We start from the raw sequence: 22,833 nt of genomic DNA, 5'->3' as shown, positions 1-22,833 counted from the left end.
CACGGCAGGACCAGGCCGGAGGATGCCTGTGCTTGGCCCTGAGCCAGGCTGTGTGGGGCAGGGCAAGAGGGTGGCGTGGGGAAGGGAAGTGGCTGCCGCGTCTGTATCACAGCCTGGCCTGCAGGTCAGGCCTGCTCCCCGCTGCCCTTGGAAGGGGATCCCTGGGCCACAGCTCCCTGGGACCCTCTGCCCAGAGGGACACACATCCTGCCCACTCCCTGCACTCACCCCCTACAGACCCAGAGACCCTGAGGGGCAGGGCTAGAATCACAGTGTGTCCTCAGGACCTCGGGCCACCGGAGGCAGAGGCAGCCAGGTAGAGCCAGGAGGTGTCCGCTTCCTACCTGCCTGCGGCCCTGGGCCTCCAGGGGGCTGCTCCTCGCCAGGCAGAGGCTATGGCCAGGAGTGGTGGGAGGACACCCACACCATCTCTTCTGTCCAGTAGCTGCCTGGGGCCCCAGGGCCAGGTGGGGTCTCCCAGCCTGAGGGGCTCAGGCACACGGCTGCACAGGGTTCTGGCCACAGAACAGCAGACCCTTCCCCATGGATTCCCACCTGGGGAGGGGCTGAAGGTCTTGGTTTCAGAGCAGCGGACCCAGGCTGGCCCGATCTCACTGTGGTCAGGTCCACCTTAAGTGGCAGCCGCGGGGTCTGGGGGTGGGGTTTCCTGCAAGGGGTGAGCCTACCCAGACAGCCTGTCCTAGGCAGGGGCAGGGCACCCCACTCTGTCCGGTGAGGCCTGCAGCCTGGGACAGGAGAGGGCCAGCCGGCCGCCCTTCTTACCCTGCCGGCTGCCGCCCTCTCGTCCAGCTCAGGGCCTGTGAAGTGGGCAGGGGATAAACCACCAAGACGCCCTGCCGTGTCACGATCCGCCACCCTTGGACATGTCCTGGGGTGGGAGTGGGGGCGCTCCAGGCAGGTCTGAGCCCGGCCCCGCCCCCAGCGATGGGCGGGGAGGGCGGGCGGGGCGGCGGTCGCGAGGGGCCTCGCCTGGCCCCTGGCCCCGCGCCGGTCCACCTTAAGGGGCGCGCTGACATCAGCACGCCGCCGCGCCGCCGCGCCCGCGGGGTGGGATTTCCTCCCGGGCCGCCGCCGCCGCCGGGTCCTGCCCGTCCTGCCGGCCCCGCCCGCCCGGCCCCGGGGAGGGATGCGGCGGCGCGGCACCCAGGATGCCCCGCAGCCCCGGGACGCGCCTCAAACCCGCCAAGTACATCCCGGTGGCCACGGCGGCCGCGCTGCTGGTCGGCTCCAGCACCCTGTTCTTCGTGTTCACGTGAGTCGGCCGCGGCGGGCGCCGGGGCCAGAAGGGGCAGGGCTGCGCGCAGGGCGCTGCACTCGCCCGGCGGGACTGGACCCCACCGGGGACTGGACAGTGGGCTGGGCCGGGTGGGGGGCACAGGGCTGTGGGCGCCGCGAGCCCCCACTCTGGGCCATGGCTGATGCCAGCCAGGCAGAGCCAGGTGAGTCCTGGGTGTGAGGACCCTGGTATCCTGCAGGCCCCCCCCCCCACCCCGCACCCCGGAGTGCCCAGGCAGGCCCCCCTGGGTGCAAGGCGCCTGCCCAGGGCAGCGGAGTGCGTGTGGGTCTGCACGGGGTGTGGCTGCAGCCCTGCCCTCCCTGTGGGCCCAGGAGGGGACGCCGGCCACCCAGGGCCACCACCCCCCCTTGCAAGCAGTGGACGGTGGCTCCCAGGTGCCCTCCCGGCCGTCCGGCCCCAGGCCCCAGCCAAGTTGTTCCCGTGTAGGTGTGGCCTGGCCCGGCTGCCACGTGCCTGCCCCACGGCCACTGCCGACGCTGGCCTGGCAGTGCCCTCCTCTTTCCCTTGACCTCCTCAGGAAGGCCCAGTGGTCATGGCCAAAGGACCCAACCAGGCCACACCCAGGGACTCTGGTTCCAGTGGGCACTGGGACCCTTGAGGCAGGGGGCCGGCCGGTCCTGGGCTAGTGCAGACCAGGCGGGTGCTGATGAAAAGGTTCCCTCTGCGTTGTCGTGACCCTGCCCCCTGCCCCCCACCCCAGGCACAGGGAGCAGTTGGGAACCCCGGCTTTAGCCATGCAGGTCTGCGGCCACTTCCTGCCATGGTTTCCAGACTGGGACATGGCCAGGTGACCGGAATAACTACCGCTCCAGCCTTTCTGGGGACCTGAGGCTTAGGGTGACTGCGGCCAGCCGGGCACCCTTTCCCCTCGGCAGGGACGCGGGCAGCGGCCCAAGGCTGACCAGGCTGCAGTGGGCGCCCGCAGGCGAGTGGGCCCTGCTGGGCTGGGTGGGCGCCACAGGCTGCCAGGAGCGTGTTTAAAAAAGGCTGTGTGGATGGGCTTATTTCTGGCTTTGGCGAGCAGACGTGTTCTCGTCACTGAGATGCTGCTGGCTGTGGGCAGCGGGCGCAGGCCGAGGGGGGACGTGTCCCGCGGGAGCTTCTGGGGGGCGGGCTCCTTGCTCTGGCCTCTGGGCCCCGGTGGGGTTCCCCGGGGGAGCCTCAGCCCTGCTTCCTCGCAGCCTGGCCTCCGCTCGCTGGTCCTGGTTCCTCACCCCCAAGTGCAATTCAGCATTCGTCCTTCTGACTTTAAAAGGAATTCGTGTTCTTGGTGAGAACTTGTGAGATGTAAGGGAAAAGTTTAACAAGAAGCTGAGCTTAGCATCATCCCCTCTCCTGCTCAGAGCACCCTGACACCCCAAGGAAGGGTTCTTGTCCTGTGGCTTCCCTTGGTTTCAGAAGGTCCCGATGGCCCCATCCCTGGGGGCGAGCATGCAGGGTCCCTGCCCTGCCTCTGTGCTCAGCGCCCCAGGGCAGCTTGGTGTGGAAGGTGGCGCGGGGGCTCGGGCCGTGTCCAGGTGCAGCGTCCTCTTGCCTGGGACCCTCCCTGCACCCCCGGGCCGTGCTCCTTGGCCGAGTGACCATCAAGGACCCTGGCCTGCTCTCAGCCCAGTCCTGCTGGGCTCCACCAAGGTGGTGCGGTTCTGCACGGGTTCTGCCAGGCCACCCAGGCCCAGTGGTGCCGCCTGCAGTGGGCTGTTCCGGGTGGGCAGGGGACCGGGCAGTGCCTTCCTTGGACAGGCCTCGCGTCCCCCTAGCTCTGATCCCAGGCCCTGCGCGGAGCCAGACCCCCGCTCCGGGGCTCTCCCCACCCTGCCTTGGGCCCCCATGGGATCGGGACTCTGTGTTCTCTGCTTCTTGGACTTTGCTGGACACTGGGGCCCCTGGCCCCTTTCTGCGCTCAGGAAATATGAGCTGCCTGTTTGAGGTAGGTCGGCGCGGACAGCAGCTCCTGGTGTGGCTCGGAGTGGGAGCCCAGGCTGAGGGGACTGGGGACCCCTGCTTTGGGCCAGCTTGCTGAGCATCTTGGCTGGCAGGATATTCAGACCTGCCACCAGGAGAGGCTGGGCATGGCGAGCATGCCCAGAGGTGGGGTCCCCCCGCTGAGGAAGGGCAGCATGCCACAGGGGAGCTGCCCGGCAGCCCTCCTCCTCCAGGAAGCTTCCCTGGGTTCTCAGAACAGTCCTGTCCCCCTGGGCACCAGAAGGCTCAGTGCCAGGCCGGCTTAGGTGCTGGGTCCGGGGTGTCTGAGAGCCCCAGGCCAGGTCCCTGACCCGCCCCTTCCCACTCCTGGAGCCACCCTGCAGGGTGACGGGGACCTTGTGAGCATCAGAGAGCCGGGGCTGTGGGGCCGGGACCCACGTCGGGCCTGTGCTGTCTTGTCTTTCTGGACCCACTGGGTTCCCCTCTGGATGTCGCACAGAGGCGTAGGCACGATGGACCTGAGTGGTCCCTATGCCCAGTCGGGCCATGAGGCCTGGCCTAGGACCAAGCCAGCCTGCAGTGGGCCCACATGGATGGGCCCCCTTGCAGGGGCTGCAGGGAGAGGTGAGCCCCCTGCCACGACCTGCCACGTGTGGCCTGAGGAGCCCCGGTGCCCTGAGGCACGTTCCTCCTCTGCTCGGGGGTCCGTGGGGTAGGTGCAGGAAGCCAGAGGCCCTCCTGGCCGGACCAGGGCAGAGTGGCCGCCCACCTCTGGTTCTGGCTGCCCCGTGCCTGAGCTTCATTAGCCAGTGTTAATGAAGAATCCGATTTAAATGAAAACGTCTGAGCTAAAATTTTCCATTCCACATTTGGCCGTGGCTGCTTGCTACTCTGTGGAACCCCCATCCTACTGGGTGGGGCCTCCTGCAGGCCCAGGTGGGGTCACGGGAGGCTCGGGGGGAGGGGGCCGGCCCGGGCCCGCAGCACAGCTTCCGTGGTGGGCGGTGTCCAACCCCAGCTGGCAGGGGGGCCTGGAGCACACCGTTCCCCAGGGGGTTGAGGGGGTTGTCCCGAGGGCCAAGAGGTCCCCCGGGAGCCTGGCGCAGGCTCAGACGCCTGGGCAGTGCCTGCCAGGCCTTGCCCACCGAGCGCATGCTTCCTCACTCCTCAGGGTCCAGAGAGGGCGGGGGTGAGAGTCCACCGGAGGGGGACGTGTCTGCGTCCGTGTCTGTGGGTATGGATGTGTCACTGTGTGCACGAGTATGCTTGTCCGTACACACATCAGCACACACCCAGCTGTCGTGTTGATCCCATGTCCTGTGTGCATGAGTGTGCTTGTCTGTACACACGTCAGCACACACCCGGCTGTCGTGTTGATCCCATGTCCTGTGTGCACGAGTGTGCTTTTCTGTATACACGTCAGCACACACCCGGCTGTCGTGTTGATCACGTGTCCTGTGTGCACGAGTGTGCTTGTCTGTACACACGTCAGTGCACACCTGGCTGTCGTGTTGCACTTGTCCTGTGTGTGTGCATGCTTATGCAGTGTCCACACACATGTGCATGTGTGCATGCTCACAGGGACGTGTGCTCTTTTGTTCTCTCCCCTGCTTAGCTGAATTGGGCCCTGGCAGCACTGGTGACTGAGCCGGTCCCTGTGGGGGACCCAGGCCTGAGACCCCTTTCGGCACGCCCGGGGTGGAGGTTGCGAGCGGAAGGACGGGGGCCAGGGTGCAGGGCAGCCCCTGACCCTGTGTTTGAGTTAAGCCTAGGGGGCTAGAGATGGTGAATGGAGGGGGCTCAGGCCCCTGTCAGAAAACCCGTGTCCCCCTAGGCTTGCCCTGCCCTTGCTGAGGCCGCACCGTGCCCTCCCTGGGACGTGCTGCCCATGGGCGCTGGGGGGCGGGTGGTGCCTGTCCGGGGCAGAGGCCATCTGGCAAGAGTGGCTCCGCTGCCTTGCAGCTCTCGCCCTGGTCCTGCTGCCGCTTAGGGCCACGGAGGCTCAGGGAGGACAGGGCGGCATGGGCTGCCGGGGGTGAGGCAACAACCCTGATACCCACACCCAACAGTGAATTGGAGCTGACAGGTGTGCCACCCCGCTGCACCTTGCGTCCACGTGTCTGTCTGTTCCCGTCCTGGCCCTTTCCTTGGGAGCGGGCTGGCTCCTCCACGGCACCAGTGCAGGAGAGCACATTTCCTTCCACATGGAGGCCGCGGCCAGCCGTCTTCAGAAGGCGCGTGGAGAGCCAGTTCTCCGCACCAGGGCGGGTCTGCGGCACCCACCTGTCCCCGGTCCCGGCCGGGCCTGGCTCTGTCTCATCCACCCCTCTCCATTGGCATCTGGGCCGGTAGCCCCTCCCATCCCGTTGGGCAGAGCACGCCTCTGGGGCCCACCGCCGACCCTCCAAATGGCGCTGGACCAGAGCCCACGAACACGCACCGAATGCCGCCTGTGTGCCGGGCAGCACGCAGGGACGGGAGCGGGGAAGGCGTCTGCTCCTGGCCGTGGACAGGCACGGTGGAGGCGGGCCGCCCGCCTGGCACATAGACGCTGTGTCCTTGGGCTGCGTGTCACCTCCACGGCGGGTCCCGGAGAAGAGGAAGGGGTGACGCGCGGCTCCCAGCCCGCCCAGTGTGCTGCCGTGGGAGCGGAGTCTTTAAATAGCCTCTCGCTTTCCACTAAAAATAGAGAAGTTCTACCCGCACGGAGGTGGTTGCTGGGGTGGCAGGGCTGGCAGCTGGCCAAGGCAGGCTTGGGTGCCAGTGTGACCAGTGTTGGCTGGCCAGGGCCGCCCACATGACTCGTTCACGCGTGGCCACAGGGCCTGTCCTTGAGGCCGGTGTCGGGGATCCCAGGGGCTCCTGGCCTCCATGCAGGGCCTGGGTGTGCACAGCGGACCCACTGGGCACCCGCTGCTCAGCACAGGAGGGACAGGGAGCCTGGAGCCAGAGGCGCTTCAGGGTAGCCTGGTGGGCAAACTCAGGGAACCGCCAAGAGTGGAGGCAGGGGCCCCCCGGCCACTGCCTGAGGCCAGGCACATCCTCAGAGAGGGCTGCGGGCAGGTCCTGTGAGGGCTAGGAAGACACTCTGGTGCCAGAGTGTCTACCAGGGACATGTGCAAGACCTCCGCAGCGAGCTAGCAGTCTGGGAAGGCTTACTGGAAGAGGGGACAGCCCTGGAGCCCAGTGTGGAGGGGTGATGAGAGACGGCGAAGGGGTAGGGGCATGTGCCTTCAGAGGCCACAGGGATTCTGTACTGCCCTGCGGAGAGAAAGGCGGCAAGCTAAGAAGGGACTGGGGCTGCTGGGGGTCCAGTGGCTGAGGATCCGCCTGCCGATCCGATGCAGGTTGGATGCCTGCTTGGGGAGCTGAGTCCCACCTGCCGCGGAGCAGCTCAGCCTGTGGGTCACAGCTACTGATCCTGCACACCTCGACAAGGGAGAAGCCCGCACGCCTGGACTCTGCGTGCCGCAGCTGAGGCCTGACACAGCCACAGACAAATACATAAGACAATGAAACAAGGCTGTCTGGGTGCAGATGCACCTAGGCCCAGGCCCTGAGACCGCACTCCACAGGGGACGGCACGCATCCTCCGCACCGTGCATTTACAGACCAGGGCCGCTTCCCACATCACACCCCAGAACCTCCCTGGAAGCAGGGGCCTGCTGGGCCAGGGACAGGTCTCAGTGAGGCCCAGGGCTGGCCTGAGCTGCCCAGCGGGTCACTGGCCTCTGCCCATCAGACCGCATGCGCAGAGAGGGTCTCTCACCCTCTGTGTCCACCCCTCCCAGGGCAGGGCACCCAGCAAAGATCTCCAGTGGGGATGGGAGGACAAGCCTTGGCTCTGGCCAACCCCTCCTGCCCTTCTCTGAGCCTCAGCTTTCTCAACTGGAAGTTGAGTTCCTGGCAGGCGCTGGGGGGTGGCTGGGTCAGAGCTGGCTCTGGTGGCCACCCTGAGCACTGCATGTGTGTCGCCTAAGGCCGCTGCCCCAACGTCCCCTCCCCACACACCTGCCACACCCCAGACTGAGCTCTCCCTGCTGTCCGACACAGGTGCCCATGGTTGACACGCGCCGTGTCCCCAGCCGTCCCTGTCTACAATGGCATCCTCTTCCTCTTTGTCCTGGCCAACTTCAGCATGGCTACCTTCATGGACCCTGGCGTCTTCCCCCGAGGTAGGGCCCTGTGCGGGGCGGCTCCCCACTCTCTCTCGCTCGAGTGTGAGTGGCTGGACGAGGGCAAGCCGGGCCGGGAGCGGAGTGGCTGGGGAAGGGCTGGCCTCTTCTGCCAGGGCGGTCAATTTCCTGCCGCCCCCGGCCCACAGCGGATGAGGACGAGGACAAGGAGGACGACTTCCGGGCCCCGCTGTACAAGAACGTGGATGTGCGGGGCATCCAGGTCCGTATGAAGTGGTGCGCCACTTGCCACTTCTACCGCCCGCCGCGGTGCTCCCACTGCAGCGTCTGCGACAACTGCGTGGAGGTGACGCCCCGCCCCCCCGCCCCGCCCCTCCGCCCCGCCCCTCCGCCCCGCCCCTCCGCCCCGCCCCTCCGCCCCGCCCCTCCGCCCCGCCCCTCCGCCCCGCCCCTCCGCCCCGCCCCTCCGCCCCGCCCCTCCGCCCCGCCCCTCCGCCCCGCCCCTCCGCCCCGCCCCTCCGCCCCGCCCCTCCGCCCCGCCCCTCCGCCCCGCCCCTCCCTGACCTCACCTCTGCTCCACCCCTGCCCTGGCCCCACCTCTGCTCGGCCCCACCCTACCCCTGACTCCGCCCCACCTCTGCTGGGTCTGGCCCTGCCTCTGCCCTGCCCCCCCACCCCGAGTGCTGACGCGCTGTTCCCACCCAGGACTTCGACCACCACTGCCCCTGGGTCAACAACTGCATCGGGCGCCGCAACTACCGCTATTTCTTCCTGTTCCTGTTGTCGCTCAGCGCGCACATGGTGGGCGTCGTCGCCTTCGGGCTGGTCTACGTGCTGAACCACGCGGAGGGGCTGGGCGCCGCCCACACCACCATCACGTATCCTTGGCCTGACCACAAAGGCGGTGTGGCCCGGAGACACATCTCGTGGGGAAGTCGAGGCCCGGAGGGCTGGGGCGGAGCCCGGAAGCCCCCGGGGAGTGGGTCCCCTTCCCTGAGTGGGGTGGTGGGGAGGGCCTGAGCCGTCTAGCCACAGGCAGCTGCTCCGTCCTCGCCCTTGGCCATTGGCCTTAACGGGCCAGCATGGCCGTCATGTGTGTGGCCGGCCTCTTCTTCATCCCCGTCGTCGGCCTCACGGGCTTCCACGTGGTGCTGGTCACTCGGGGCCGCACCACCAACGAGCAGGTGCAGACCTGGGGGGTGCCGCGCATTCTTGACGGGGATGGGTGTGGGCGGGTCCCCAACCGGCTGAGCGAGGAGCCTGGGCCACACGATGCCGTGGAGGAGCATGGTCGGAGCAGGGGCCTGGGGGCCCTTGGCTGACGTGCAGCAGTGCTGGGGAAGGCTCCAGCCCTGGAGCCCCCAGTGGGGTTTGGCACGTAGGGTCTCTCCTGCCCTGTACCCCTCCAGACCCCCATCGGTGGCCACTGTGGCCACCAGTGAATCAACCTAGAAGTTCCACTGCATGCAGGGGCAGGTCCTGGTGACCTAGGTGGGGGACATCCCTGTGCTGACGCTGCCCAACTGACCTCTGAGGAACCCCGCTGTCCCTGTTTGTCTTCCCTCCTTGGCTGACCCTGGGTGGCCAGGCTGGCTGAGGGGTTCCATATCCACAGGTGACGGGGAAGTTCCGTGGGGGCGTGAACCCCTTCACCCGCGGCTGCTACGGGAACGTGGAGCACGTGCTGTGCAGCCCCCTGGCGCCCCGGTGAGGCTCTCAGCCTGTCCAATCTGCTCTCGCCTGGCGGGCCCTTCCCTCGGCACGCATTCAAGCACGGCCGCCCTGGCCACTGACCCTCTGCCCTGGCGCAGGTATGTGGTGGAGCCGCCCCGGCTGCCGCTGGCTGCTCGCCTGAAGCCGCCCTTCCTTCGGCCGGAGCTCCTGGAGCGAGCGCCACCGCTCAAGGTCAAGCTTAGTGACAATGGGCTGAAGGCTGGCCTGGGCCGCAGCAAGGTGGGCGCCCAGGGGTGGGTGGGGGATGGGGAGCGGCGGGAAGCCGCCAGGTTGGCGGGGCCACGAAGTAGAAGGAAGAGGACCACCGAGCCGAACAAAGGAAGGGTCAGGGTCCTGGGCGCTAGGATAGAGTTCCCAATAAAGCCCTGCCCCTGGCCGGTACCTGCACACCACTGACCATATCCCCTTCCAGTCCAAGGGCAGCCTGGACCGGCTGGATGAGAAGCCCCTGGACCTGGGGCCGCCACTGCCCCCTAAGGTGGAGGCTGGCACGTTTGGCAGCGACCTGCAGACCCCGCGCCCGGAGAGTGCTGGTGAGGCGGGAGCACCCGAGTGGAGGGAGGGGCGCCGAGCGATCCCAGCCTGACCGCGGCCCGTCTCCTCCAGAGAGTGCCCTGTCGGCGCAGAGGACCAGCCCCCCGACACCCGCCATGTACAAGTTCCGGCCCGCCTTTCCCACGGGTCCCAAGGCGCCATTCTGCGGGCCGGCGGAGCAGGTGAGGAAGCCTGGCCCCGCCCGGGGTCCCGAGGCCCTGCCCGGGAGGCCCCTCAGCCAAGAGCTCCTACCCGAGAGGCCCGCCCCAGGCGTTCCTACCCGAGGAGGCCCCGCCCCCGTGAGGCCCTCGGGAAGACCCCTTCTGGGTCACAGAGGGTTAGCGTGCCTTCTGGGTCACAGAGGGTTAGCGTGCCATCTGGGGCAGGGTGTCCTGGTCTTTCTGGCCCTTGGCCTGCCTGCCTGCTGGCTCGGCTCTGTTCCCCGGGCCACTGTGGGCGCTGCCCCCGGAAGCACTGTGTGCGGGGCGCCTGGAATTCCACGTTAGTCACTGCCTGAGGCCTTCAGGGCCCCCGCGAAGGCTTCAGAGGAATTTGAGATTGTTTGAGGAAGCACATTTATTCTCTGCGTTCACTTGGGGCAGTGGGCGGCCTGAGCAGAGGACAAGAGCCCTGAGGTCCCCGGGCTGCATGCTTCCTTCATGGCCACTGGAGGGCAGGCCTGTTATGGGCCAGCACACCCGGATCCCCCAGGACTGATGGCCTGCCTGGCCAGGGTCCCGTGGCCCTTAGAATGGTCGCCTCCTTCCTGGGGTTGTCCTGGACCCCACAGAGGGTCTGGCTGGTTGTCCATGTGCCCTGAGGCCACCCACACTGCTGTGCCCACCCCGGGCCTCTTCCCTCCGGGGGCAAGGGGACTGCGGGCTTCTGGGGGCAGCTCGTCGCTGCACTTGTCGCCACTTGATGGCAGCTTCCCAGAGGGCACAGGGCATCTGGCAGGGCCTGGGGTGAGCAGACGTGGACAGGCCTTCTCTCCCTGCAGGTCACAGGCACCGACTCCCTGACGCTGGGGGAGGACAGCATCCACAGCCTGGACTTTGCGTCCGAGCCCAGCCTGGACCTGCCTGACTACCCGCCCCTCAGCGCGGCCGACACCTTCTCAGGCGCCCTGCGCTCCCTGAGCCTCAAGGCGGCCAGTCGGCGGGGCGGGGACCACGTGGCCCTGCAGCCCCTGCGCTCCGAGGGTGGGCCCCCCACGCCCCACCGCAGCCTCTTTGCCCCCCACGCGCTGCCCAACCGCAATGGCAGCCTGTCCTACGATAGCCTGCTGAACCCCGGCTCCCCTGGGGGCCACGCCTGCCCGGCCCACCCTGCAGCTGGCGCCCCCGGCTACCGTTCCCCCTACCTGCACGCGGGGGCTCCAGGCGACCCGCCACGGCCACCGCCCCGCAGCTTCAGCCCGGTGCTGGGCCCCCGGCCGCGGGAGCCCTCGCCGGTGCGCTACGACAACCTATCCCGGACCATCATGGCCTCCATCCAGGAGCGCAAGGACAGGGAGGAGCGGGAGCGGCTGCTGCGCTCTCAGGCCGACTCACTCTTCGGCGACTCGGGAGTCTATGACACGCCCAGCTCCTACAGCCTGCAGCAGGCCGGCGTGCTGTCCGAGGGCCCACGCGGCCTCGGGCTGCGCTGCGGCTCCCGGGATGACCTGGTGGCCGGGCCTGGCTTCGGGGGCGCCCGCAACCCCGCTCTGCAGACCTCGTTGTCCTCGCTGTCCAGCGCGGTGAGCCGGGCACCACGGACCTCCTCCTCCTCCCTGCAGACAGACCTGGCCAGTAGCGGCGGCCCAGGGGTCCGTCCCACCAGCGGCCCACACAGGTCGCCGGTGCACCAGGTGCCCCCGTCCCCACCTGGCACCCCCTGCTCACCCTCCTATGCTGGCCCCAAGGCCGTCGCCTTCATCCATGCGGACCTCCCGGAACCGCCGCCCTCGCTGGCTGTGCAGAGGTGGGTGCTGGAGTGTGGCTGGCCACTGGGCACGGGGCAGGGGTCTGCGGGGCTCTTGGCTGGGAGGCTGCCCAGGAGGCCTGAGGCTACCCTGGGGGGTGGGCCTCATCCAGCCTGGAGGCTCCTGCTGGCCAGCGTGAGGGTCACCAGCTCCAAGGACGCCCTGGACACCCTGGGGTGGGGCAGGTGATTTTGCACCTTGAGCCAACAGCCCGCACCCTTCCTGGGCTGACAGACCCAGCACGTGGGGCATCCTGGGTCTTTCTAGAGATGGTCAACTGCCCGAGTTCAGAAGGCCAAGTCAGGGTGATGTCATCCTGCAGCGGGATATGCACTCTGGGCACCATGGTCCTGGCCGTCCAGGGCCTTCCCTGCTCAGAGACGGGCAAAGGGAGGCTCAGGCAGGGGGCGGAGGCAGGCTGGGTGACAGGCCCAGTGGGCGGCAAGGTCCATGCTATTGGTCAGCGCCCAGCGGCTGCAGGGCTGAAGGGCAGCCCCTCTCTTTCCTCAGAGGGAGCAAGGAGGAGGTCAGAGGGTGACTGTGGGCTCCCCAGCTCAGGGCGCCAGGACACGGATGCACTGGCCAGGGTCCACCTGGCCTCCCTGTGCTCTTGGTCTGTGCTGAGCAGCCTGGGAAAGAAGGGATGGTGGCTGTTCTGACAGATGTCTGTCCTCCACCCCCCGTCCCCCATCTCCACGTGGGACTGTCCAGCTCAGAGGCAGGGGCTGCCCAGGGTTCCGTCTGTCTGTGTCCTCTGTCCGTTGCCTCCGCTGGCCGTGTTCTGCCGTGTACCCGTGTTCACAGTGTGCGTGTGTCTGCTTGTTTCGATGCAGGGACCACCCTCAGCTGAAGACCCCCCCAAGTAAGCTTAATGGGCAGTCCCCGGGTCTGACCCGCTTGGGGCCGGCCCCTGGCCCCCCGGGACCCTCCGCCAGCCCCGCCCGGCACACGCTGGTTAAGAAGGTGTCCGGCGTGGGTGGGACCACATACGAGATCTCGGTGTGAGGACCGACTGCCCCCGTCGCCGAGCGCCATGGGAACCACGACCCCCCGCGGCCACCCCTCCCAGCTTCTCTGCCCCTGGCGCGGACGCCTCGGCGAGGAAAGCCATGCCTCCACGGCCCGTCCCTGGTCCTCGGCCGCCCGTCCGCACCTGCTCACCAGGTGTTGCGGGGCTGTGGGCCATGGGGCTGCAGGGCCTGCGTGTTGGTGGTTCTGCTCCCGTGAGCTGGGGCGGCGAGAGGCACGGAGCGCACCTGTGCCCCTGAGGTTGTCACCCGGCCGGCCCCACCCGCTTCCCTTCTGCGTGGGTTCCCGTGGCCCAGAGACGGAGAGAGAGGCCTGAGCCCCTGGCCGAGGGCCCCGCTGCCCGGCTGCCCCTACCCCTTGCCTTTCAGGGACCTGCTGCAAGCTTGTAGCTTGGCACGGCCAGCTCTCCCACAGGGAGCATGGGCCCAGCCCACAGGCACCCAGCTATTCTGACAGACAGGTGGACAGACGGACAAACAGCCAGCTGTGGGTGGGGTCCTGGCTCCATGTGTCTCGTCTCACCCCCGCTGGTGGGCGCATCCCCACGTCTGTGCTCTGAGCTGCCATGCTGCATCCCACGTGTCAACGCTCAGGCCCCTGCCGTCCCCCTCCCCTGCCCCGCCTGGAAACACGCTTTAATTGAAGCCTTAACCTCTGCTTTACGCTCTTGTGGGAGGTGACGGGGGCTGGGGGAGCAGACAGGAGGCCCAGTGCCGCCCCTGGGGGCCCAGGCCACCCCGAGCCCCTCCCTGCAAACTGGAGACCCCCACCCAAGGCACGCAAAGCCCAGGCCCCTCTGGAGCCTGGGGCCCAAGTGGGAAGCACATCGGGAGGGCTTGGAGTTCCACCTGGTGCCAGGGACCCGAGAGTAAGCACACGGCAGCGTCCGCTTGCATTGTGTCTGTTCTATGTTTTTATATCTACATCGATATATCTATAATTTTATTAAAAAAAGAAAAAGAGTCACTTGGGTCCTTTCCTTGAGCAAGACCAGGGCTCCTGGCGGGGCAGAGGGGTTAGGCCGCGGGAGAGGGGATGGCAGCCTGTCCGGGCCTGGCTGCTCCTTGTGGGCGCTCCTGAACTGGTGCCAGGCTGGAGGCCGGGCAGGGGTGTGTGGCCTCCCGTGTCTGTGTCACCTGGAAGTAACAGGGTGTTGGGGGAGCTGGGCTGAGCCACCCCGGGGCCCCTGAGCAGGGGGTGCCTGTGGCTGGGATGTTGGGCAGCTGGACCGGTCCCTGCGCCCCTCTTCAGACGCGCGGTGGGCAGGGTGGGGGGAATCCACAGCCTTCCGGGGACTGGAGGCCCGGGGGTAGGGCCTGGTCCGCTGACCTCCGCCTTTCTGCTTCTCTCTCACTGGACGCTGCGACCCGCAGGGGCTGGATCGGCACCTGCAGCCGTGGATGGGGGCGGCGCGGCCAGCCCTGGGCGCCCCCTGGCCTGCACCTGTGCCACTTCGGCCGCCCAGAGGACCGCCCGCCGCTGCGGGCCCCCTGGAGCCCAGCCCCAGGGGCGCCTCCCCGGGGGGCTGTGTGCCGGCTGCACTTGGCTGCCTCCAGCCTCTTCCCCAGCCTCTCGGGGCCCGAGCGGGGCACCAAGTAGGCCACTCTGGGGCCCCGGAGGGCTGGGCTGCTGTGGACCCTAGGGGCCCCGGGGCCTCCGTTCCACCAGCCACAGCTTGACTTGATCCCCAGCCTGCCAGGGCCCGTGACCCTGCGCCCTCCCGGCTCAGGAGGCCCCCGCCCGCCACAGAGGGTCAGACCCCCCAGGCGGGGGCCCCCGAGCTGCAGGGGCCACCACAGCCTTCTGGGCTGTCGCTGCCCCCACACCCGGCCCCCTGCCTGACCAAGCACTTTACGCCAACTCCCTTCCTTCCCAGGGAGCCCGGCCTCTGTGGGCTGGGCCGGGCCGGGTGGGGGTCTCAGGCAGCCCCTGCAGGTCTCTGCACTGCCCCCTCCCCCTGCACCCTGCACATGAACTGATGCCTTAAGCTCCTGCAGCAGCCAGCCAGAGGAGACCCCAGCCCGCCAGCCCTGCCCCGACGGTCTTCCTTCCTTCTCTGCACACCTGGGGTACTCAGAGGGCCCCGCCATCCCCAGCCCTGCAGCCCCCAGCCAGCTGGGCCCCCCGACGCCCCCAGGGGCGGGGCGGGGCCCTGGCCAGCCCCCGTCTCTTGCCAGCATAGCTGTTTCTCCCACATGGGGACGAGCAGCCACAAATCTGGTCTCTTGTTCTAAAAGGTATTCCCTCCCCCCAGTTTAATGCAGTAAATAAAATCTTTGGTGTTTTACCTCCATGGTTCTGTCCACCACCGTGGTGCCCCTGTCCTTCAAGCCTGGACTGGACAGACCCCCTGGGTTGGGGAGGTAAACAGGAATGGGGGGGAGGGCGCTGGGTGGTGGTTGGGCAGGTGTGGGAGGTGGGTGGTAGGCCAGACAGGGATGCGGGTTGTTTGGGTTCAGCAGCACCTCTGGGACAGAACCTGCTCCCCAAGGTCCGCCCACCTGGGGATGAGGCCTGGGGAGCTCACTTTCACTGAGGCTCCCTCCCCCCTCCTGGTGACAAGGGGGCTGCGGAGAGGCTACCCCCACAGCAGGTGGGCGAGGGGTGCCAGAGAGGGGCGCCACCCCGGGGACCCTCGCTGCAAGATCAGCCCGGGAAGGCGTCACAGGCTCCAGCAGCGCCAGCCCCGGTATCCATGGAAACAAGCACACAGGCCCAGAGTCACGACTATATGTCCGGCCGCAGGCCCGGCCCTCAGGACAGCCCCCGCCCCCTCCCTTCTCCAAGCCTCCGGGCGGGGACGGTGCGCTGCAGTGCCGTGGACGGGGCCGGCGCGGCCGCTGGGCGCTGGGGACCGCGCCGGCCTGCTGGCTTCCTCCTCGCTGGGGCCGCTGGGCCTCCGGCCTAGAAGGGCAGGAAGCCGTCCACCTCGAGGCGCAGGAACGGGCCCAGCAGGGCCCGCAGCTTCCAGACAGCGGCGCGGCTCAGCAGGGGCGGCACCATCCCTTCGAAGGGTGCGGGGTCGACCACGTACACGTAGGCGGCGGTGCAGGCCAACAGAGCGCCCAGCAGCAGCCTCAGGGCCAGCAGCCTGCGGGCGTTGGTGGTCAGGGGGCGGGGCGCCCGGGGACGGGCCCTGGGCACTGGGCTCGGTCCCTGCGCAGGCTGGGCCACCTACCAGAGCTGGCCTCTGAGGCCCTCGGAGCATCCCAGCTGCAGCCGCGCTTTCTGCGGAGAAGGGGCCGAGCCGGTGAGGTCAGGGCAGGCCTGCTCACCCGCCTCCTTCCCCGCTGCCCGAGCGCGGCTTCCGGGAGGGTGGGGGTGGGGGCTTACCCCTCTACATGCCATCTTCTGGTCCTTCCTGGCCTGGGTGCGACACTGGGCCCGTTCCCTGGGGGGGCGGGGGTGCTGCAGTCAGCACCATAGGTATACCCCCTCCTCAGCCCTCACCACTGCCCTGGCGCTGGGGAACTGCAGACCCGTCAGGGACGGGTGCACCGCACCCTGACCCAGACACCATCGCAGCTCAGCCAGCCCTCGCCCCCGGGCCTCCAGCCCCCACATCACCCCAGGATCTCCAGCTGGATGTCCTCCATCTGGTCCAGCACGCCCCTGATGTCCTTCTTGAGGTTCTGGGGGCCAGAGAGGGTAAAGTGGGGGTTCTGCTCGCCGGCCCCTTCCCCGCCTGCTCATCCTCTGGGCTTCGCGCCTCTGGGGACCTACCAGAAGCCCGGTGGCCTGGTTGTTGAGGGCCATGTGTACTTCAGCCACGCCGTCCCACACCTGGTGGTAGGGGCGAGGCTGGGTCACGCCCTCAGGATGGAGCAGGACCCGTGCTGGACGCCTCTCTCCACAGGTGGAGCCCCCGCCCGGCGCCCCCACCCACCCCTGCAGGTGGCACCTCGGTGATAGCCATTTTCTTCCTCTCAAAGGACAGTCGGATCTGCTGCAGCTCGTTCTGGGGAGGGGGCGCAGTGTGGGCCGAGGTAGGGCTGGAGAGTGGTCGGCTCCCGGTCCACCGCGCCCCGCTCCACCCCCCGGGCCCACCAGGGACTGCGGCACGGACTCCTCCCCCTCCCCGGCCCCGGTCCCCCCCCCCCCGCCCCGCCCCGCCCCGGCCCGCCCCGCCCCGGCCCCGCCCCGGCCCGACCACGCCGCTCCTGGACACGCCCCCTGGACCACCTGGGACTGCTGCAGGAACGAGTGCCTGGCCCCGCCCAATCCCGCCCCCGCCCCATGCGGGCCACGCCCCCGCCCTTCCCCCTGGGCCCACGGCCCACCAGGGACTGCAGCACGAACTCCTCCTCAGCTCCCCGGCCTGGCCCCGCCCCCGGCTCCGCTCCCCGGATCACCTGGGACTGATGCAGGAACGACTCCCTGGCTCCTCCCCATCCCGACCCCGCCCTCCAAGGCCCCGCCCCCGGGCCCACCTGGGGCTGCAGCATGGACTCCTCGCTCCCCCCACCGCCCCGTCCCCTCCCCTCCCAGCCCTGGCCCCGCCTTATCCCGTCCCCTCCCCTCCCCCGCCCCCCGGCCCACCTGGGACTGCTGCACGAAGGACTCCTCGCCCCTGCACAGCTCCTGCCGCAGCAGTTGCAGAGGGGCCCTGTCTTCCAGGGGCTGGGCGCAGGCCTGCTCAGGGGGCTGTGGAGGAGCCCCCGGCTCAGCCCCAAGGCCATCGGCAGCGTCCGTGGTCATGGACTGCTTGGGAGTGGGGTGGGGGGAACGCATGGAGACACAAGGCGCTCCACAGTGCCACCCGCAGTCCTGCCGGGGCCGTGCCCCGTCCCGCACTCACCCAGGCCAGGGCCGTGCAGCTCGAGTGCTCGGGGCACAAGGGCAGGAACTGCTGCCCCGGCCCCAGGAGGGCCCCCAGCTGCTCCCGCAGATCCTGGTTCTGCCTCTTCTGGGGTGGGGCACAGAGATGGGGAGATGGGGACAGCCGTGTCTGGGGTGGGGCTGGAGAGAGGGCATGGGCCTGGCGGGGCTGGGGCGTGGGGTCTGGTGGGGCCCAGGTGTGGGGCATGGGGTCTGGCAGGGCTGGGGCGTGGGGTCCGGGGCGTGGGGTCTGGCAGGTCCTCGGTGTGCTGGGGTCTGATGGGGCCGGGGCGCAGGGTCTGGTGGGGCCCGGTTGTGGGGCGTGGGGTCTGGCAGGGCCGGGGCCCAGTGCTCACCAGACTCTGGTTCTCCTGCTCCAGCTGGAGGAAGGACGGCTCTGCGGGCCCCAGGGGAATACCCTGGAGCTGGGGAGGGTCTGCCCTGGGTGAGGCCGAGGCCCCTGTGCCCGGGATCAGGGGTGGGCACGGGCAGGGCCGGGGCCCCGAGCTGGGCCCTGCCACCTGCCGGGAAGCCCTTTGCTCTTGCTCGTGGCTGGAGTGCAGGGCCCAGCCCCACCCCAGCCTGGTGTCCATCTGTCCTTGTCTCATCCTTGCTGGGTCTCGCGGCCTCTGTCGCTGCAGCTCGCCGTCCTCGCTTGTGATGAAGTTCCCGGGTACCTCGCCCCCGACCCTGGGCCCCCCACCCCCTGTCCCCAGGGCTGAGAAAGGCCTGGCAGTCTCCATCGAGTGGGTGGGGCTGAGAGGCGCCATGCAGGGCCACCTGGCGAACCCCGGGCAGGGTGGGTCCAGGCACCCCCCGCGGCTGCCCGGAGCTGGGGGCTGGGGGCACTGGGGGTGGGTGTGGCCACAGGGTCCCAGGGTTTTCGGCCCCTCCATTCCTCCCTGTGACCCCTTCCTGACCCCAGGTCCAGGCTTTGGCCTGGCCTGTCCTACCACCCTCTTACTAAGGGAGCTCTGGGTGTCATGGCTCATAGGCACCTCAGGGACGACTGTCACAAAGGCCTGGGCAGGACCAGGGAGGTCATAATGGGCTGGGGCGGTGGCTGGAGCAGGGCTGACCGGGCCCCTCCCACCATGTCCCATCAGCTACTTTCTTAAACTACAGCAGGTCCTGCAGCCGTGAGCTAAAAGCAAAGTCAAACAGCAGCAGGAGTCCAATGTGGCCCTGTCCCACCCGAGAGCCCCAAGGCTGAGGCCTTCCTAGAGGCAGTGGCCATGCCTCTCTCCACCCAGAAGAGATCATCCCACAGCCTGACCTTTTCACCTGTGAATCTCCAAGGTTTTTGTTGTTGTTGTTTTTTTTAAGTCATTTATTGAACATTCAGTGGTCCCACAAGGACTGTTATCCAAGGTTGAGTCACCCACTCATGGCCATGGCCTGTTCAGTGGCTGGACACTGGTCCAGCTTTTCGCCGCTTCAGGGGTCTTTTCAGGGACTGAGCGACAGCCGGCTCCGGCACCCCACCCTCCCCTCCCCTCCTAACAGCGTCACGCGGTGTCCCGCTCTCTGTCCCACTGCACCCCCGCCCTCCACGGTGCCCCACTCCTGGAGCCCCCAGCTCACAGTCCGCTCTTTGAGTTTCCTCCCTCGCTTCACAGAAGCGCATCCGCAAGCAGCTTCCTCAGAAAGGAGGGTTGGCGGAAGCCTGAGTGCCCGTGTGGGGGACACAGCTGCAGACCCCGGCCGTCCCTGCATCCTTGACCCTCGGCAACGTGACCCTGGGCTCTGGGCTAGCTTGAGCCCAGGGGGCCTGCTTGGGCCTGTGGGCTCTTACCAGGAGGTCTGAACAACGCTTGTGTGTCGGGCGGTGACTTTCTCGCTGCTCTCTGGATCCTCTGTGACCTTGCTCTCGGATTCCAGGTCACGGGGAAGGGGGGGCTCTGGTCATCCGGCAGGTCCCCAGCTCCCGGAGGGGATTGACAAGCCCAGCGAGACCACAGAGACCCACCCGGTAGGGCCAGCCAAGTGGTCCAGGCCTGGCTGACGGGTGTTTGCTTTAGCCTCTGGTGTGGGGAGCTAGATCGGGAGAGCCCTGGGGATCAGCCGGCAGCTCACTCTGACCTCAGGCTGCTTGCCTGTGAGGCTGGGCCGATCAGACAGTGTTTCCCGGTAGCTCAGGCCCTTCCCTGTGGGAGACCCTGCTATAACGTTCCAGGATGTCTCCATTGTTCTCTGCCTCTCCCTAGTCTTTTCTTAGAGCTTCCTGTTCTCCTTTAGGGACAAAGTGAATTTGGGGGGGAGGGGAGCTTTCACTTCCTGCTGCTTCTGCTTCAGGATCTTCTGTTTGGAAGGCCTTCCTGCCAGGAATGGTTAAGGGCTCTGCTACTCCCCATTAGCAGCCGGGGAGTTTTCTGGGCAGATGTCTGGAGGGGGCCAGCCTGGGGAGTTGCCTGTGGGTCCCCTGCCATCTGCTGACTCTCGCACGTGCTGGGTGGCCCCCTGAGCCGCCCCCTAGCCAGCTCGGGTCAGCAGCCCTGCCTCGTCCACACCCAGGTGCGGTCAGCCCCCGCTTCATGTCTGAAGAAGTCCGTCAATACCCCTCGTCTGCTGGCGGTCTGGCGCCCCCGCTGAGTGCGGAACACCCACAGAGGAGGGGCACGCACTGCCCACAGGCTGTGCCCAGCTGGATGCACGTGGCCTGGCCCCAGCAGGCTGCTCTGTGTTTCTGGGGGTGCATCTGGGCACTAGCAACAGGCTCTGCTGGGAGGGGCTGGGAAAGACGGGGCCAGGAGCCCAACTCAGGCCCCCAAGGCCTCCTGAGGCCACTCCCCGCTGGAGAAGATGGCACCCCCAGGGTGAGGTGGGGGCACCGTCCCATCAGGAGCCAGCAGGTGCTGGGGAATGTTCAATGTGGGGGAGAGGAGCTCCTCGTGGAGACGGGGCCCCTGTACTGACAGCAAAGACACCCCGGGAACTGTTGGCAGCGGCCTCGCGTCTCACCTGGGCCCCCAGGGTGGTCTGCAGGAGGGGGTGCCTGGGACGCCCAATGACACCGGAGCCTCCCCCAGCCGCCTGGAACCCGCTCCTGGACTCAGCCTGTGCCTCGCTGTGCCCTGCCCGGGAAGCTTGGTGGTGGCTCGGAACCCTGAAGATCCCACACCCTGGACCCTTCCTCGCCCCATCCCTGTGGCCCTTGCGGTGCGGCCCTGAGTTTGGGCGTGGCCCAGCGGGTGGCGGGCTCTCAGAGGGAACCCCAGCTATGAAGGCATTTCCACAGACAGGCCTTGGGGTCACAGAGTTGGACATGACCGAGCACACGTGTGCGAACACACACATGCCCACGGCAGAGCGTCCTGCAAATCTCACTAGCGTGGGGGTGCCCCCACACACCCAAATCGAGTCCAGGCCCCAGGAGGCTCAGTAGGGGTTGGGGGTGAGTCCCTGTGGCCGAGTTCCGTGCCGCAGCGGGAAGCTGGGCCAGATCCAGCGTCACGGGGAGCCGCGGCCCTTGTTACCAGGCAGCGTGCCTCCCTGGACACCAGTTGCCATGGCGGCCGCTCCCTGCCCAAGGTGCTGTGACGCCCGGGGGCCTCGGGGAGCCTGGTGCTGCGAACACGGCTGGGCCGCGAGGGAGAGGCCTGGAGGCCACACGCCTCCTGCCCGGCCTGGCCTCCTTGTGGCCCCAGTGTCCAGGGCCCCAGGCATGCTTCCCAAGTGGGCCAACAGGCCCGGGGCACGTGGGACTCGGGGCCCCTGGGCCAGCCGCAGCCTTCAGGGAAACCCCTCTTCGCACCCCCAAGGCAGGCCCCTGACACGGACCCACCCCCTCCTCAGACCCTAGGGCCTGCAGGCTTCTTGGGGCAGCCCCAGGCTGGGGACCCCCCCTCTCTGGGCCTTCAGGCCACTCCCAGGGCCTGGGGGTCCGAGTCTGTGACGGACACCGCTGGCCCAAGGCTGGGCCTTGTGGGCTCCGAGGCTGGTCTGGTGCCCTCCTGGGGCGCAAGGGAGTGGCCAGACCCGTAGGCAGGAGGATGGATCCACCAGGAGTGGCGAGTGAGGGGCAGCCTGTGGACTGACCGCCCCAACTAGGGCCAGCGCACTGCAGGGGAGTGGACACCGGCCACTGCCTGCTGGGGGCCCCCGCCCCGCCCTGGCCTGAGGGACAGGGAGCAGGCCGGGCCGGGCCCCGGGAGTGGGGCACAGCTGAAGGGCGAGCAGGTGCCTGTGGGGTCCTCCCACGGCGGGTCCGTCTCAGAGGCTGCAGCTGGGGGTCAGGCATGCCTGCTCACAGTGGGTGACCTGGCGGCTCGCCGGGTTTGCGCTGGGCAGCCCACCCCTCTTCCCTCCCTCGGAGCCCCTCTGGACAGCTGCTGTGCATTTTTTATTTTAGAATCAGAAGAGAGAATACAAGTGTCAAGGAAAATCCTCGCCGCGGGGCACCGTCAGCAGGGGCTGAGGGCTGCAGGCTGGGGGGTGGCCATGCTGAGGCCCCACCCAAGATGGGTGGACAGAACCTGCCCAGAGACCCCCAAGGGGGTCCCTGCCAGCTGGGCTCACACCTGCCCACGGTGAGCTAGCCCACAGTGAGCCCGGGAAGCCAGCCCAGCCAGCCGAAACTGGGGTCACCTCCTGAGACCCTTCCTGGGGCCAGAGTCCAGGACGCATGGGCACCATGCTGTCCACCCTGCCCCCGGCCCGCGCTCGCTGGGAGCGGGGGGTGGGGAGCACATGGGCCCATCCCTGCCCCTGGGGAGTGGACGTGGAGGGGTGAGTGAGACCCGGAGTCAGGTGGAGGGCAGAGACCGCGTGGCCGCGGCTCCTTGGCTCTGAAGGACAGTCCATCCTCTCTAGGCCAGCCAGGCGTAGGTCCCGAATCCACCACCAGATGGCCACACAAGCCCACAGAAGGGCTGCAGGCTCGAGGACCCTGAGGCCTGGCGGGTGATCCCTGCTCGTGTCTGCCAGTGCGGGGGAGAAAGCCTTCCGCAGCTGGACCTGTGCTCCCATGGGGGTCTGACCACATCCTGCCAGCGCCTCCCCGGGGTTCACCCTGGGGCTCATCCCGCCTCCTTTAGCCCCTCGCCTGCTCCCTGCCTGGGGTGCGGGTGCCTGGGGTGGGGCTCCCCACCCCACTCCGCTGGGGTGTGGACCCTCCAGCAGCCCTGGGCTGGCCCCAGGCTGCCCGGTTGTCAGTGGGCACACAGCTGGCGGGGGTCCCAGTTCCAGCCTCTGAGGCCCAGGCGCTGGGAGGCGAGAGCCTGTCTCGGGGCGGGGTAGGCCGGTGTCCAGGACTCCCCATGGGCCAGGATGGGCAGGAGGCGGTTGCCTGCAGGGTCTCCAAGGTGCCTGGGAGGCTAGGCAGGCAGCCAGGAGCCCCTGAGGCGGCGGTGGGGTGCATGGGGGGCGCTCTGTGC

At 68.3% G+C, this 22,833-nt stretch overlaps 2 protein-coding genes across 8 annotated transcripts; one reads left to right on the top strand and one right to left on the bottom strand.

The window, feature by feature from the left end:
- Positions 1–1,041: 1,041 nt before the first annotated feature.
- On the top strand, positions 1,042–14,700 carry ZDHHC8 (zinc finger DHHC-type palmitoyltransferase 8). Of its 3 annotated transcripts, XR_011467398.1 has the most exons (12): positions 1,049–1,273; positions 7,295–7,416; positions 7,566–7,723; positions 8,083–8,255; positions 8,459–8,561; positions 8,993–9,084; positions 9,189–9,330; positions 9,524–9,644; positions 9,718–9,827; positions 10,646–11,610; positions 12,445–13,508; positions 14,014–14,032. XR_011467398.1 is itself a non-coding variant. In XM_070385634.1 (11 exons), exons 1-11 carry the CDS (start codon positions 1,170–1,172, stop codon positions 14,237–14,239), a joined length of 2,316 nt encoding a protein of 771 aa, XP_070241735.1. In that variant the 5' UTR covers positions 1,042–1,169; the 3' UTR covers positions 14,240–14,700. The 3 variants fall into 3 exon arrangements, 2 of the variants coding, with proteins under 2 accessions (XP_070241735.1, XP_070241736.1); XM_070385634.1 differs by lacking the exon at positions 12,445–13,508 and having other exon boundaries at positions 1,042–1,273; positions 14,014–14,700; XM_070385635.1 differs by lacking the exon at positions 14,014–14,032 and having other exon boundaries at positions 12,445–13,558.
- CCDC188 (coiled-coil domain containing 188) lies at positions 13,646–18,988 on the bottom strand. 5 transcript variants are annotated; one of them, XR_011467399.1, is made up of 10 exons: positions 17,815–18,988; positions 17,439–17,546; positions 17,180–17,341; positions 16,527–16,598; positions 16,364–16,423; positions 16,208–16,272; positions 15,974–16,031; positions 15,819–15,868; positions 14,929–15,731; positions 13,646–13,776 (listed from the first exon to the last, which is right to left on the bottom strand). XR_011467399.1 is itself a non-coding variant. In XM_070385637.1 (9 exons), exons 1-9 carry the CDS (start codon positions 18,559–18,561, stop codon positions 15,545–15,547), a joined length of 1,509 nt encoding a protein of 502 aa, XP_070241738.1. In that variant the 5' UTR covers positions 18,562–18,988; the 3' UTR covers positions 14,793–15,544. The 5 variants fall into 5 exon arrangements, 4 of the variants coding, with proteins under 4 accessions (XP_070241738.1, XP_070241739.1, XP_070241740.1 ...); XM_070385637.1 differs by lacking the exon at positions 13,646–13,776 and having other exon boundaries at positions 14,793–15,731; XM_070385638.1 differs by lacking the exon at positions 13,646–13,776 and having other exon boundaries at positions 14,793–15,731; positions 16,542–16,598.
- Positions 18,989–22,833: the final 3,845 nt, after the last annotated feature.

Source organism: Bos mutus, chromosome 17, assembly GCF_027580195.1.
Source record: "Bos mutus isolate GX-2022 chromosome 17, NWIPB_WYAK_1.1, whole genome shotgun sequence".
In the NCBI taxonomy this organism is placed as follows: domain Eukaryota; kingdom Metazoa; phylum Chordata; class Mammalia; order Artiodactyla; family Bovidae; genus Bos; species Bos mutus.
Note: the sequence above shows the minus strand (reverse complement) of the source record. Positions and strands in the feature narration are given on the sequence as shown.

What these genes read in the sequence shown, in the direction of transcription:
- ZDHHC8 (XM_070385634.1), top strand. Translation starts at nt 1,170, where the DNA reads ATGCCCCGCAGCCCCGGGACGCGCCTCAAACCCGCCAAGTACATCCCG. An exon ending in ACCCTGTTCTTCGTGTTCAC is followed by an intron (nt 1,274 to 7,294) that starts GTGAGTCGGCCG and finishes TGTCCGACACAG; the next exon opens with GTGCCCATGGTTGACACGCG. An exon ending in TCTGCGACAACTGCGTGGAG is followed by an intron (nt 7,724 to 8,082) that starts GTGACGCCCCGC and finishes GTTCCCACCCAG; the next exon opens with GACTTCGACCACCACTGCCC.
- CCDC188 (XM_070385637.1), bottom strand. Translation starts at nt 18,561, where the DNA reads ATGGGACATGGTGGGAGGGGCCCGGTCAGCCCTGCTCCAGCCACCGCC. An exon ending in CCTTCGTGCAGCAGTCCCAG is followed by an intron (nt 16,599 to 17,179) that starts GTGGGCCGGGGG and finishes CCCCCTCCCCAG; the next exon opens with AACGAGCTGCAGCAGATCCG. An exon ending in AGAAGATGGCATGTAGAGGG is followed by an intron (nt 15,869 to 15,973) that starts GTAAGCCCCCAC and finishes CCTTCTCCGCAG; the next exon opens with AAAGCGCGGCTGCAGCTGGG.